The 14,162-nt window shown below is 53.6% G+C and overlaps 2 protein-coding genes across 2 annotated transcripts; both read left to right on the top strand.

Moving 5' to 3' along the window:
* The first annotated feature begins 5,064 nt into the window (after positions 1-5,064).
* LOC138361579 (uncharacterized) lies at positions 5,065-5,940 on the top strand. The gene has a single exon (XM_069320836.1). It carries the CDS (start codon positions 5,065-5,067, stop codon positions 5,938-5,940), a length of 876 nt encoding a protein of 291 aa, XP_069176937.1.
* A 6,207-nt stretch (positions 5,941-12,147) lies between these two features.
* Positions 12,148-13,663, top strand: LOC138361578 (proline-rich protein 2-like). Its single transcript, XM_069320835.1, has 3 exons — positions 12,148-12,398; positions 12,481-13,057; positions 13,238-13,663. Exons 1-3 carry the CDS (start codon positions 12,148-12,150, stop codon positions 13,661-13,663), a joined length of 1,254 nt encoding a protein of 417 aa, XP_069176936.1.
* The last annotated feature ends 499 nt before the right edge of the window (positions 13,664-14,162 follow it).

Here is a 14,162-nt window from a genome sequence, read left to right as displayed (position 1 = left end):
TTACTCTCAGAGTCACCTTCGTTATTCAGAGAAGCCTTCTGAGATATCCTCGTTCAACAAAGCTGTCCTCAGAGCCATCAAAAAAAAGTTAAATACTGCCATCAAAGTTATTCTCTAAGTAACCTTTCGTTCATCAGAGAAGCTTTCTAAGACATCTTCGTTCATCAAAGTTGTTCTCAAAGACATCAATGTTATTATCTAAGACATCTTCAGGCATAAAATTCTCTCCAAAATATAACTAGTTCAGCTTTCCATATCAAACTTACATTTCTGTTAAAATATGTTTTCTTAGTCACTTTACCTTTAAACTGTTCTCTGAACAACACTGCATAAACCTACCTAACCAATCCTCCCCACCTAATGTTACTTACCTAACATAAACGTTCCTAAACCTAACCTAGCTTACATACCTAACCTATCTAACCAACCAAACTAACCAAACCTAACCTAACTTAACTTGCATAACCTAACCTCACTTACCTAACCAAAACGTACCTTACCTAACCTAACTTACCTATCCTGACTTAACTAACCTAACCTAACTTACCTAACTTAACCAAACCTAACCTAACTTAACTTGCATAACCTAACCTAACTTAACCTAACTTATCTAACCTAACTTACCTAACCTAACTTACCTATCCTAACTTAACTAACCTAACCTAACTTAACTTTAATAACCTAACTTACTGTACCTAACTTACTTATCCTAACTTAACTAACCTAACTTAACCTAACTTACCTTACCTAACTTACCTACCCTAACTTACCTATCCTAACTTACCTATCCTAACTTATCTATCCTACTCACCAAACATATAAGTTGATTGACGATGGATCAAATTAGTTATGAGCAGTGTTGGAAAAGAAATATTGACGTAGATTTGCAAATAAAAACTGTGTGACTGACTACATTTATTGGGAACTGTATTGCTGTTGATAATATTTGACAAAGGAACTAGTTACTGAATGGAAGAATCAATTGGTTTAAAAAGAAACAAAGAACATAAACAAATTAAGAATATGAAAGGGATATTAAGAATATGTAATAGGTAATTAAGAATATGTAACACAGCGAACATACGGGGAAAATGACAAAGAACACAGTGAACTTAAAGAGAACATGAAGATATGATAGGGAACAAAGAGATTACAAAGAATGAACACTGACCATGTGAAGAACAAGCTAAGAACATTGATAACATAAATATTGAGTATAAAAGTTGTACAGAGAACATGTGATGTTTCATGAAAACATGACAAAGAACATAGTGAACATATGGGGAAAAATGACAAAACCACAGAAAAAATGAAGAAAACTGGTGAAAAATATGAACTGAACATGCTGAGAACACTTGCTGAACATAGAAAATATAGGAGAATGTACAAAGAACACAGTGAATATAGAGGAAATATAAAAATACAGTATGATTATTAAAGGTTTGGATATGTTGGGGAATGGGAGAGATGAGGGGGAAGGTAAGGGATGAGAAGGAAAAGGGGGAAAGGGCAAGATGTGATTTTTGTCCGTGTGATTATTACATAGCTGAGTAAACAAAGGGTATTGAAGGTAAGGTGTGATTTTGAACGTGTGAATATTAGCACGTTAGTGATTATTTACATAGCTGTACAAAAAGGGTATTAAAGGACGTGATGTCTACTTTTGATAGACTGTAGAGCATTTTGATCAGAAATAATTTGATGAACATTGAACTAAGGCGGAGGACATGAGCTGGAGCTCGGTAATTTACTTGTTGATTTATTATACAGGGGTCTGAAATGTAGTTGGGGGTTTAAATCTTAGGGGATTTGGACTGATAATAGAGAACTTATTGGAGAGAACTTGAACAAGAGCTAGAGTTCGGTAACACTATCTTTCTTTATTTACTTAGAAGTATGTCTGCTTTAAATTTCGGGAAAAATTGGTCTGTTACTAAAGAAGTTGTACAATTGAATTAAGGTGGGGGATACGAGCTGGAGCTGGGTAATTATTTGGTTTTTATTTATTGTGTATGAAAATTGAGAGGGGTTAAATTTTAGATACATTGATATGAAATTAACAAAGATACAGGAGGGGGTTATGGTGGTGACCAGAGCTAAAGCTCGGTAACTGGTTTATTTACTCAGAAGTATAGCGAGGTTAAGTTTAGGAAAAATTTTCAGGTATTAATGAAGATATGAGAGCGAATTAAGGCTGAGGAGAAGAGCTGGAGCTCGGTAAGTGTGTTATCTTTACTTAATCAGCTAGAAATAAGGCGGGTTTAAATTTCAGGACTACTGATGGGTTATTAACAAAGATGCGAGAGGGAAACTAAAGCTGAGGACAGGAGCTAGAGTTCGTTAACTGCTTTGATTTGATTTACTATGTCTGAAAATGACTGTTTACAACTTCAGGGGGGATTGGACTGTTAGTAAAAATTTACGGGAGCTAGAACTTGCTTACTGACTGAATTTGATTTACTACGTCTGAAATATGGCTGTTTAAAAATTTCTGGGAAATTGATAGGATAATATCGAGACTACACTTATAAATGCGGTCTCTAACAAATTTTGGTCATATAATGGTGTCTGTCAAATTTGGGAATCAATTGGACTCTGATAATATTTGAATTCTTCTATAGGAACTCTCTAAGAACGTAGGTTTAAGAAAAACTGAATTATTTTGGTCTTAAAATGGTCTCTGACTAATTTTTATCTTCAATTGGACTCTGTCAAAAGTTCAGTCTTTACTGGACTGTTGATTTTGGCATAAATTGAACTCCGACGAATTTCTCTCTACAACTGGACTCTGCCTAATTGTCGGTCTTAAATGCATATAAACTAAAAGTCATGGCTAAGATGTTTTGTTTTCCTTAAGAAAACTTCTATGAACATATTCTCAGAAAATGGTCTTCGAAAAAATGTGCGATTTTGAATCGGGCAAAATGTGTCCGTAGAGTTGACCTGGAAACCCCGTGACAAACATGATTTTTTTCCTGAATTTTTCTATAAGATTTTCTTACTTATTTTCTCTCACAAGAACTTTTACAAAAACTTTTAAGATCTCTGAAATTATTTTTCTCATAAGAAACTCTTTAATTCCAAATCTGTGACTGGCCAAACTTACCTGGAACCCCTGATACTGTACAGAGGATTTTTCCCCCAAAACAAAAAATGTTCTCTACGGGGTCATCTATACTACTAATAAGATCCACAGGCTCCCAGCCAAGGGACAATAAGAGCCACAAGGGCCCTACGAAGGGACAATAAGAGCCACAAGGCCTTGCGAAAGGACAATAAGAGCCACAAGCGCCCAGCCAAGAGACAATAAGAGCCACAGTTGCCCAGCCAAGGGACAATAAGAGCCACAGTTGCCCAGCCAAGGGACGATAAGAGCCACAGTTGCCCAGCCAAGGGACAATAGAGCCACAGTTGCCCAGCCAAGGGACAATAAGAGCCACAGTTGCCCAGGTAAGAGACAATAAGAGCCACAGGCGCCCAGCCAAGGGACAATAAGAGCTACAAGTGCCAAGCCAAGGTACAAGAGCTGAGGACGCTGAGGAAGAAGCACAAGAGCTGAGGACGCTGAGGAAGAAGCACAAGAGCTGAGGACGCTGAGGAAGAAGCACAAGAGCTGAGGACGCTGAGGAAGAAGCACAAGTGCTGAGGACGCTGAGGAAGAAGCACAATAGCTGAGGACGCTGAGGAAGAAGCACAATAGCTGAGGACGCTGAGGAAGAAGCACAAGTGCTGAGGACGCTGAGGAAGAAGCACAATAGCTGAGGACGCTGAGGAAGAAGCACAATAGCTGAGGACGCTGAGTAAGAAGCACGAGAGCTGAGGACGCTGAGGAAGAACCACAAGAGCTGAGGACGCTGAGGAAGAAGCACAAGAGCTGAGGACGCTGAGGAAGAAGCACAAGAGCTGAGGACGCTGAGGAAGAAGCACAAGAGCTGAGGACGCTGAGGAAGAAGCACGAGAGCTGAGGACACTGAGGAAGAAGCACAGGAGCTGAGGACACTGAGGAAGGAGGCACAAGAGCTGAGGACACTGAGGAAAGAGAACAAGAGCTGAGGAAGAAGCACAATAGCTGAGGACGCTGAGGAAGAAGCACAATAGCTGAGGACGCTGAGGAAGAAGCACAAGAACTGACGACGCTGAGGAAGGAGGCACAAGAAATGAGGAAAGAGGCACAAGAGCTAAGGGAAGGAGGCACAAGAGCTGAGGAAGGAGGCACAAGAGCTGACGAAGGAGGCACAAGAGCTGAGGACGCTGAGAAAGAAGCACAAGAGCTGAGGACGCTGAGGAAGAAGCACAAGAGCTGAGGACGCTGAGGAAGAAGCACAAGTGCTGAGGACGCTGAGGAAGAAGCACAATAGCTGAGGACGCTGAGGAAGAAGCACAATAGCTGAGGACGCTGAGGAAGAAGCACAAGTGCTGAGGACGCTGAGGAAGAAGCACAATAGCTGAGGACGCTGAGGAAGAAGCACAATAGCTGAGGACGCTGAGTAAGAAGCACGAGAGCTGAGGACGCTGAGGAAGAACCACAAGAGCTGAGGACGCTGAGGAAGAAGCACAAGAGCTGAGGACGCTGAGGAAGAAGCACAAGAGCTGAGGACGCTGAGGAAGAAGCACAAGAGCTGAGGACGCTGAGGAAGAAGCACGAGAGCTGAGGACGCTGAGGAAGGAGGCACAAGAGCTGAGGACACTGAGGAAAGAGAACAAGAGCTGAGGAAGAAGCACAATAGCTGAGGACGCTGAGGAAGAAGCACAATAGCTGAGGACGCTGAGGAAGAAGCACAAGAACTGACGACGCTGAGGAAGGAGGCACAAGAAATGAGGAAAGAGGCACAAGAGCTAAGGAAGGAGGCACAAGAGCTGAGGAAGGAGGCACAAGAGCTGACGAAGGGAGGCACAAGAGCTGAGGACGCTGAGGAAGGAGGCACAAGAACTGAGGAAGGAGGCACATGAGCTGAGGAAGGAGGCACAAGAGCTGGAGGACGCCTGCGGAAGGAGGCACAAGAGCTGAGGACGCTGAGGAAGGAGGCACAGAGCTGAGGAGGAGGCACAAGAACTGAGGACGCTATGGAAGGAGGCACAAGAGCTGAGGAAGGAGGCACAAGAGCTAAGGAAGGAGGCACAAGAGCTGAGGACACTGAGGAAGGAGGCACAAGAGCTGAGGAGGAGGCACAAGAGCTGAGGACGCTGAGGAAGGAGGCACAAGAGCTGAGGACGCTGAGGAAGGAGGCACAAGAGCTGAGGAAGGAGGCACAAGAACTGAGGACGCTAAGGAAGGAGGCACAAGAGCTGAGGAAGGAGGCACAAGAGCTGAGGAAGGAGGCACAAGAGCTAAGGAAGGAGGCACAAGAGCTGAGGAAGGAGGCACAAGAGCTAAGGAAGGAGGCACAAGAGCTAAGGAAGGGAGGCACAAGAGCTGAGGAAGAAGGCACAAGAGCTGAGGACACTGAGGAAGGAGGCACAAGAGCTAAGGAAGGAGGCACAAGAGCTGAGGAAGGAGGCACAAGAGCTAAGGAAGAAGGCACAAGAGCTGCGGACGCTGAGAAAGGAGGCACAAGAGCTGAGGACACTGAGGAAGGAGGCACAAGAGCTGAGGACGCTGAGGAAGGAGGCACAAGAGCTGAGGAAGGAGGCACAAGAACTGAGGACGCTAAGGAAGGAGGCACAAGAGCTGAGGAAGGAGGCACAAGAGCTAAGGAAGGAGGCACAAGAGCTGAGGACACTGAGGAAGGAGGCACAAGAGCTGAGGACGCTGAGGAAGGCGGCACAAGAGCTGAGGAAGGAGGCACAAGAACTGAGGATGGAGGCACAAGAACTGAGGATGGAGGCACAAGAGCTAAGGAAGGAGGCACAAGAGCTAAGGAAGGAGGCACAAGAGCTGAGGAAGGAGGCACAAGAGCTGAGGAAGAAGCACAAGAGCTGAGGAAGAAGCACAAGAGCTGAGGACGCTGAGGAAGAAGCACAAGAGCTGAGGACGCTGAGGAAGGAGGCACAAGTGCTGAGGACGCTGAGAAAGGACACAAAATAAGAGATGGAGAGTGCTGAGGAAAGACGCGATGCCGCTGGGAGAACATTAATCACTGACAGACTGGAGGAAGAGATTGGTTGTCAGCAGGGAGGGAGGTTGTCAGCAGAGAGGGAGGTTGTCAGCAGGGAGGGAGGTTGTCAGCAGGGAGGGTGGTTGTCAGCAGGGAGGGAGGCTGTCAGCAGGGAGGGAGGCTGACAGCAGGGAGGGAGGTTGTCAGCAGGGAGGGAGGTTGTCAGCAGGGAGGGAGGCTGTCAGCAGGGGAGGGAGGATGTCAGCAGGGAGGGAGGCTGACAGCAGGGAGGGAGGTTGTCAGCAGGGAGGGAGGCTGTCAGCAGGGAGGGAGGTTGTCAGCAGGGAGGGAGGCTGTCAGCAGGGAGGGAGGGTGTCAGCAGGGAGGGAGGCTGTCACCAGGGAGGGTGGTTGTCAGCAGGGAGGGAGGCTGTCAGCAGGGAGGGAGGCTGTCAGCAGGGAGGGAGGCTGTCAGCAGGGAGGGAGGTTGTCAGCACGGAGGGAGGTTGTCAGCAGGGAGGGAGGCTGTCAGCAGGGAGGGAGGCTGTCAGCAGGGAGAGAAACTGTCAGCAGGGAGGGAGGATGTCAGCAGGGAGGGAGGATGTCAGCAGGGAGGGAGGCTGTCAGCAGGGAGGGAAACTGTCAGCAGGGAGGGAAACTGTCAGCAGGGAGAAAAGGATGTCAGCAGGGAGGGAGGTTGTCAGCAGGGAGGGAGGATGTCAGCAGGGAGGGAGGTTGTCAGCAGGGAGGGAGGATGTCAGCAGGGAGGGAGGCTGTCAGCAGGGAGGGAAATTGTCAGCAGGGAGGGAAACTGTCAGCAGGGAGGGAGGATGTCAGCAGTTAGGGTGGTTGTCAGCAGGGAGGGAGGCTGTCAGCAGGGGAGGGAGGTTGTCAGCAGGGAGGGAGGCTGTCAGCAGGGAGGGAGGATGTCAGCAGGGAGGGAGGATGTCAGCAGTTAGGGTGGTTGTCAGCAGGGAGGGAGCCTGTCAGCAGGAAGGGAGGTTGTCAGCAGGGAGGGAGGCTGTAAGCAGGGAGGGAGGCTGTCAGCAGGGAGGGGAGGCTGGTCAGCAGGGAGGGAGGTTGTCAGCAGGGAGGGAGGTTGTCAGCAGGGAGGGAGGTTGTCAGCAGGGAGGGAGGCTGTCAGAAGGGAGGGAAACTGTCAGCAGGGAGGGAGGTTGTCAGCAGGGAGGAAGGCTGTCAGCAAGGGAGGGAGGTTGTCAGCAGGGAGGGAGGATGTCAGCAGGGAGGGAGGGATGTAAGCAGGGAGGGAAGGTGTCAGCAGGGAGGGAGGATGTCAGCAGGGAGGGAGGCTGTCAGCAGGGAGGGAGGTTGTCAGCAGGGAGGGAGGTTGTCAGCAGGGAGGGAGGTTGTCAGCCGGGAGGGAGGTTGTCAGCAGGGAGGGAGGCTGTCAGAAGGGAGGGAAACTGTCACCAGGGAGGGAGGATGTAAGCAGGGAGGGAGGATGTCAGCAGTTAGGGTGGTTGTCAGCAGGGAGGGAGGCTGTCAGCAGGGAGGGAGGTTGTCAGCAGGGAGGGGAGGATGTCAGCAGGGAGGGAGGATGTAAGCAGGGAGGGAGGGTGTCAGCAGGGAGGGAGGATGTCAGCAGGGAGGGAGGCTGTCAGCAGGGAGGGAGGTTGTCAGCAGGGAGGGAGGTTGTCAGCAGGGAGGGAGGTTGTCAGCAGGGAGGGAGGTTGTCAGCAGGGAGGGAGGCTGTCAGAAGGGAGGGAAACTGTCACCAGGGAGGGAGGATGTAAGCAGGGAGGGAGGATGTCAGCAGTTAGGGTGGTTGTCAGCAGGGAGGGAGGCTGTCAGAAGGGAGGGAAACTGTCACCAGGGAGGGAGGATGTAGGCAGGGAGGGAGGATGTCAGCAGGGAGGGAGGCTGTCAGCAGGGAGGGAGGATGTCAGCAGGGAGGGAGGTTGTCAGCAGGGAGGGAGGTTGTCAGCAGGGAGGGAGGTTGTCAGCAGGGAGGGAGGCTGTCAGAAGGGAGGGAAACTGTCACCAGGGAGGGAGGATGTAAGCAGGGAGGGAGACTGTCAGCAGGGAGGGAGGCTGTCAGCAGGGAGGGAGGATGCCAGCAGGGAGGGAGGTTGTCAGCAGAAAGGGAGGCTGTCAGCAGGGAGGGAGGATGTCAGCAGGGAGGGAGGCTGTCAGCAGGGAGGGAGGATGTCAGCAGGGAGGGAAACTGTCAGCAGGGAGGGAGGATGTCAGCAGGGAGGGAGGATGTCAGCAGGGAGGGAGGATGTCAGTAGGGAGGATGTCAGCAGGGAGGGAGGATGTCAGCAGGGAGGGAGGATGTCAGCAGGGAGGGAGGATGTCAGCAGGGAGGGAGGCTGTCAGCAGGGAGAGAGGCTGTCAGCAGGAAGGGAAACTGTCAGCAGGGAGGGAGGATGTCAGCAGGGAGAGAGGATGTCAGCAGGGAGGGAGGATGTTAGCAGGGAGGGAGGATGTCAGCAGGGAGGGAGGCTGTCAGCAGGGAGGGAGGCTGTCAGCAGGGAGGGAAACTGTCAGCAGGGAGGGAGGATGTCAGCAGGGAGGGAGGCTGTCAGCAGGGAGGGAGGTTGTCAGCAGGGAGGGAGGATGTCAGCAGGGAGGGAGGCTGTCAGCAGGGAGGGAGGCTGTCAGCAGGGAGGGAGGTTGTCAGCAGGGAGGGAAACTGTCAGCAGGTAGGGAGGATGTAAGCAGGGAGGGAGGATGTAAGCAGGGAGGGAGGATGTAAGCAGGGAGGGAGGATGTCAGCAGGGAGGGAGGATGTAAGCAGGGGAGGGAGGCTGTCAGCAGGGAGGGAGGCTGTCAGCAGGGAGGGAGGATGTAAGCAGGGAGGGAGGCTGTCAGCAGGGAGGGAGGCTGTCAGCAGGGAGGAAAACTGTCAGCAGGGAGGGAGGCTGTCAGCAGGGAGGGAGGGTGTCAGCAGGGAGGGAAACTGTCAGCAGGGAGGGAGGCTGTCAGCAGGGAGGGAGGCTGTCAGCAGGGAGGGAAACTGTCAGCAGGGAGGGAGGCTGTCAGCAGGGAGGGAGGATGTCAGCAGGGAGGGAGGATGTAAGCAGGGAGGGAGGCTGTCAGCAGGGAGGGAAACTGTCAGCAGGGAGGGAGGCTGTCAGCAGGGAGGGAGGCTGTCAGCAGGGAGGGAAACTGTCAGCAGGGAGGGAGGCTGTCAGCAGGGAGGGAGGCTGTCAGCAGGGAGGGAGGCTGTCAGCAGGGAGGGAAACTGTCAGCAGGGAGGGAAACTGTCAGCAGGGAGGGGAAACTGTCAGCAGGGAGGGAGGATGTCAGCAGGGAGGGAGGCTGTCAGCAGGGAGGGAGGCTGTCAGCAGGGAGGGAGGCTGTCAGCAGGGAGGGAAACTGTCAGCAGGGAGGGAAACTGTCAGCAGGGAGGGAGGATGTCAGCAGGGAGGGAGGTTGTCAGCAGGGAGGGAGGATGCCAGCAGGGAGGGAGGTTGTCAGCAGGGAGGGAGGATGTCAGCAGGGAGGGAGGTTGTCAGCAGGGAGGGAGGCTGTCAGCAGGGAGGGAAACTGTCAGCAGGGAGGGAGGTTGTCAGCAGGGAGGGAAACTGTCAGCAGGGAGGGAGGATGTCAGCAGGGAGGGAGGTTGTCAGCAGGGAGGGAGGTTGGCAGCAGGAAGAGAGCAGCTGTCAGCAGGGAGGGAAAAGAGAGCGGAGAACCGGACACAAAAAGGGAGAGGATTAGCTGGGTTGTTGATGGGCCGGGGGAAGGATGGGGTTGCAGGAGACAGGGAGGGGGAAGGATGGGGTTGCAGGAGACAGGGGGAAGGAAGGAAGGGGTTGCAGGAGACAGGGGGGAGGAAGGAAGGGGTTGCAGGAGACAGGGGGAAGAAGGGAGGTTTTGCAGGAGTCAGGGGAGGAAGGGAGGGGTTGCAGGAGAAAGGGGGAGGAAGGAAGGGGTTGCAGGAGACAGGGAGGGGGAAGGAAGGGGTTGCAGGAGACAGGGGAGGGGGAAGGAAGGGGTTGCAGGAGACAGGGGAGGAAGGAAGGGGTTGCAGGAGACAGGGAGGGGGAAGGAAGGGGTTGCAGGAGACAGTGAGAGGAAGGAAGGGGTTGCAGGAGATAGGGAGAGGAAGGAAGGGGTTGCAGGAGACAGGGAGAGGAAGGAAGGGGTTGCAGGAGACAGGGAGGGGAAGGAAGGGGTTGCAGGAGACAGGGAAAGGAAGGAAGGGGTTGCAGGAGACAGGGAGGGGAAGGAAGGGGTTGCAGGAGACAGGGAAAGGAAGGAAGGGGTTGCAGGAGACAGGGAGAGGAAGGAAGGGGTTGCAGGAGACAGGGAGAGGAAGGAAGGGGTTGCAGGAGACAGGGAGAGGAAGGAAGGGGTTGCAGGAGACAGGGAGGGGAAGGAAGGGGTTGCAGGAGACAGGGAGGGGTAGGGAGGGGTTGCAGAAGACAGGGGGAGGAAGGGAGGGGTTGCAGCAGACAGGGAGGGGAAGGGAGGGGTTGCAGGAGACAGGGAGGGGAAGGAAGGGGTTGCAGGAGACAGGGAGGGGAAGGAAGGGGTTGCAGGAGACAGGGAGGGGAAGGAAGGGGTTGCAGGAGACAGGGAGGGGAAGGAAGGGGTTGCAGGAGACAGGGAGGGGAAGGGAGGGGTTGCAGGAGACAGGGAGGGGAAGGGAGGGGTTGCAGCAGACAGGGAGGGGAAGGAAGGGGTTGCAGGAGACAGGGAGGGGAAGGAAGGGGTTGCAGGAGACAGGGAGAGGAAGGAAGGGGTTGCAGGAGACAGGGAGGGGAAGGAAGGGGTTGCAGGAGACAGGGAGAGGAAGGAAGGGGTTGCAGGAGACAGGGAGGGGAAGGAAGGGGTTGCAGGAGACAGGGAGAGGAAGGAAGGGGTTGCAGGAGACAGGGAGGGGAAGGAAGGGGTTGCAGGAGACAGGGAGAGGAAGGAAGGGGTTGCAGGAGACAGGGAGAGGAAGGAAGGGGTTGCAGGAGACAGGGAGGGGAAGGAAGGGGTTGCAGGAGACAGGGAGAGGAAGGAGATATTCATAAAATTGACCAAACCCTGTGAGGGCTGGCGCTGTGTCCCAGATGATTCACTAAACTGTTATTATCCTGGCTCTGTTTCATCAGGAAGGCGACCTTCCATGACCTACACAGAGGCGACCTTCCTCAACTTATACAGTGGCGACCTTCCTCAACCTACACAGGGCGACCTTACTCAACCTGCACAGGGCGACCTTCCTCAACCTGCACAGGGCGACCTTCCTCAACCTGCACATGGGCGACCTTCCTCAACCTGCACAGGGCGACCTTCCTCAACCTGCACAGGGCGACCTTCCTCAACCTGCACAGGGCGACCTTCCTCAACCTGCACAGGGCGACCTTCCTCAAACTATACAGAGGCGACCTTCCTCAACCTACACAGGGCGACCTTCCTCAACCTACACAGAGGCGACCTTTCTCAGCCTACACAGGGCGACCTTCCTCAATCTACACAGAGGCGACCTTTCTCAGCCTACACAGGGCGACCTTCCTCAACCTACACAGAGGCGACCTTCCTCAACCTGCACAGGGCGACCTTCCTCAACCTGCACAGTGGCGACCTTTCTCAACCTGCACAGTGGCGACCTTCCTCAACCTGCACAGTGGCGACCTTTCCCAACCTGCACAGTGGCGACCTTTCCCACCTGCACAGTGGCGACCTTCCTCAACCTACACTGTGGCGACCTTCCTCAACCTGCACAGTGGCGACCTTCCTCAACCTACACTGTGGCGACCTTCCTCAACCTGCAAAGTGGCGATCTTCTTCATCCTGCAAAGTGGCGACCTTCCTCAACCGGCACAGTGGCGACCTTTCTCAACCTGCACTGTGGCGACCTTCCTCACCCTACACAGAGGCGGCCTTCCTCAACCTGCAATGTGGCGACCTTTCTCAACCTGCACTGTGGCGACCTTTCTCAACCTGCACTGTGGCGACCTTTCTCAACCTGCACTTGTGGCGACCTTCCTCAACCTACACAGAGGCGACCTTCTTCATCCTGCACAGTGGCGACCTTCCTAAACCTATACAGAGACGACCTTCTTCAACCTGCAAAGTGGCGACCTTCCTCAACCTGCACAGAGGCGACCTTCCTCAACCTGCACAGTGGCGACCTTCCTAAACCTGCGCATATGGCGACCTTCTTCAACCTGCACAGTAGCGACCTTCCTCAACCTACACAGGCGCATCAGCCTACACAGGGCGACCTTCCTCAGCCTACACAGGGTGACCTTCCTCAGCCTACACAGGGCGACCTTCCTCAGCCTACACAGGGCGACCTTCCTCAGCCTACACAGGGCGACCTTCCTCAGCCAACACAGGGCGACCTTCCTCAGCCTACACAGGGCGACCTTCCTCAGCCTACACAGGGCGACCTTCCTCAGCCTATACAGGGCGACCTTCCTCAGCCTACACAGGGCGACCTTCCTCAGCCTACACAGGGCGACCTTCCTCAGCTTACACAGGGGCGACCTTCCTCAGCCTACACAGGGCGACCTTCCTCAGCCTACACAGGGCGACCTTCCTCAGCCTACACAGGGCGACCTTCCTCAGCCTACACAGGGCGACCTTCCTCAGCCTATACAGGGCGACCTTCCTCAGCCTACACAGGGCGACCTTCCTCAGCCTACACAGGGCGACCTTCCTCAGCTTACACAGGGCGACCTTCCTCAGCCTACACAGGGCGACCTTCCTCAGCCTACACAGGGCGACCTTCCTCAGCCTACACAGGGCGACCTTCCTCAGCCTACACAGGGCGACCTTCCTCAGCCTACACAGGGCGACCTTCCTCAGCCTACACAGGGCGACCTTCCTCAGCCTACACAGGGCGACCTTCCTCAGCCTACACAGGGCGACCTTCCTCAGCCTACACAGGGCGACCTTCCTCAGCCTACACAGGGCGACCTTCCTCAGCCTACACAGGGCGACCTTCCTCAGCCTACACAGGGCGACCTTCCTCAGCCTACCCAGGGCGACTTCCACAGCCTACACAGGGCGACCTTCACCAGCCTACACAGGGCGACCTTCTTCAGCCTACCCAGGGCGACTTCCACAGCCTACACAGGGCGACCTTCACCAGCCTACACAGGGCGACCTTCTTCAGCCTACCCAGGGCGACCTTCCACAGCCTACACAGGGCGACCTTCTTCAGCCTACCCAGGGCGACCTTCCTCAGCCTACACAGGGTGACCTTCTTCAGCCTACCCAGGGCGACTTCCACAGCCTACACAGGGCGACCTTCACCAGCCTACACAGGGCGACCTTCTTCAGCCTACCCAGGGCGACCTTCCACAGCCTACACAGGGCGACCTTCATCAGCCTACACAGGGCGACCTTCCTCAGCCTACACAGGGCGACCTTCATCAGCCTACACAGGGCGACCTTCTTCAGTCTACCCAGGGCGACCTTCCTCAGCCTACCCAGGGCGACCTTCCACAGCCTACACAGGGCGACCTTCACCAGCCTACACAGGGCGACCTTCCACAGCCTACACAGGGCGACCTTCACCAGCCTACACGGGGCGACCTTCACCAGCCTACACAGGGCGACCTTCCTCAGCCTACACAGGGCGACCTTCCTCAGCCTACACGGGGCGACCTTCCTCAGCCTATACGGGGCGACCTTCCTCAACCACTGACATACACCTAATCATTCTTACCAAAAATTCACTCCGGAATTACTGATATAACTCTCAAAATTAAAGCAAAACATTTTTACGCGAAAAAACATAATATAGATCACCTTATTAATGGTAGCAAGAATGTCACTGACTAAGGCGAGGCGTGTCAGGGCGGCCACAGTCACTGACTGTACGGTGAGGCGTGTCAGGGGGGGCCACAGTCACTGACTGTACGGTGAGGCGTGTCAGGGGGGGCCACAGTCACTGACTGTACGGTGAGGCGTGTCAGGGGGAAACAGAAACAGAAACAGTGTCAGGGGCAGAAACCACGAGGCAGAAACAAATGGGCAAAGTTTCTTTCACCCTGAATGCCCCTGTTACCTAGCAGTAAATAGGTACCTGGGTGTTAGTCAGCTGTCACGGGCTGCTTCCTGGGGGTGGAGGCCTGGTCGAGGACCGGGCCGCGGGGACACTAAAAAAAGCCCCGAAATCATCTCAAGATAACCTCAAGATAACCTCAAGGGGGGG

Source organism: Procambarus clarkii, unplaced genomic scaffold (assembly GCF_040958095.1).
Source record: "Procambarus clarkii isolate CNS0578487 unplaced genomic scaffold, FALCON_Pclarkii_2.0 HiC_scaffold_488, whole genome shotgun sequence".
NCBI lineage: Eukaryota > Metazoa > Arthropoda > Malacostraca > Decapoda > Cambaridae > Procambarus > Procambarus clarkii.
This window is presented reverse-complemented; position numbering and strand designations above follow the sequence as displayed.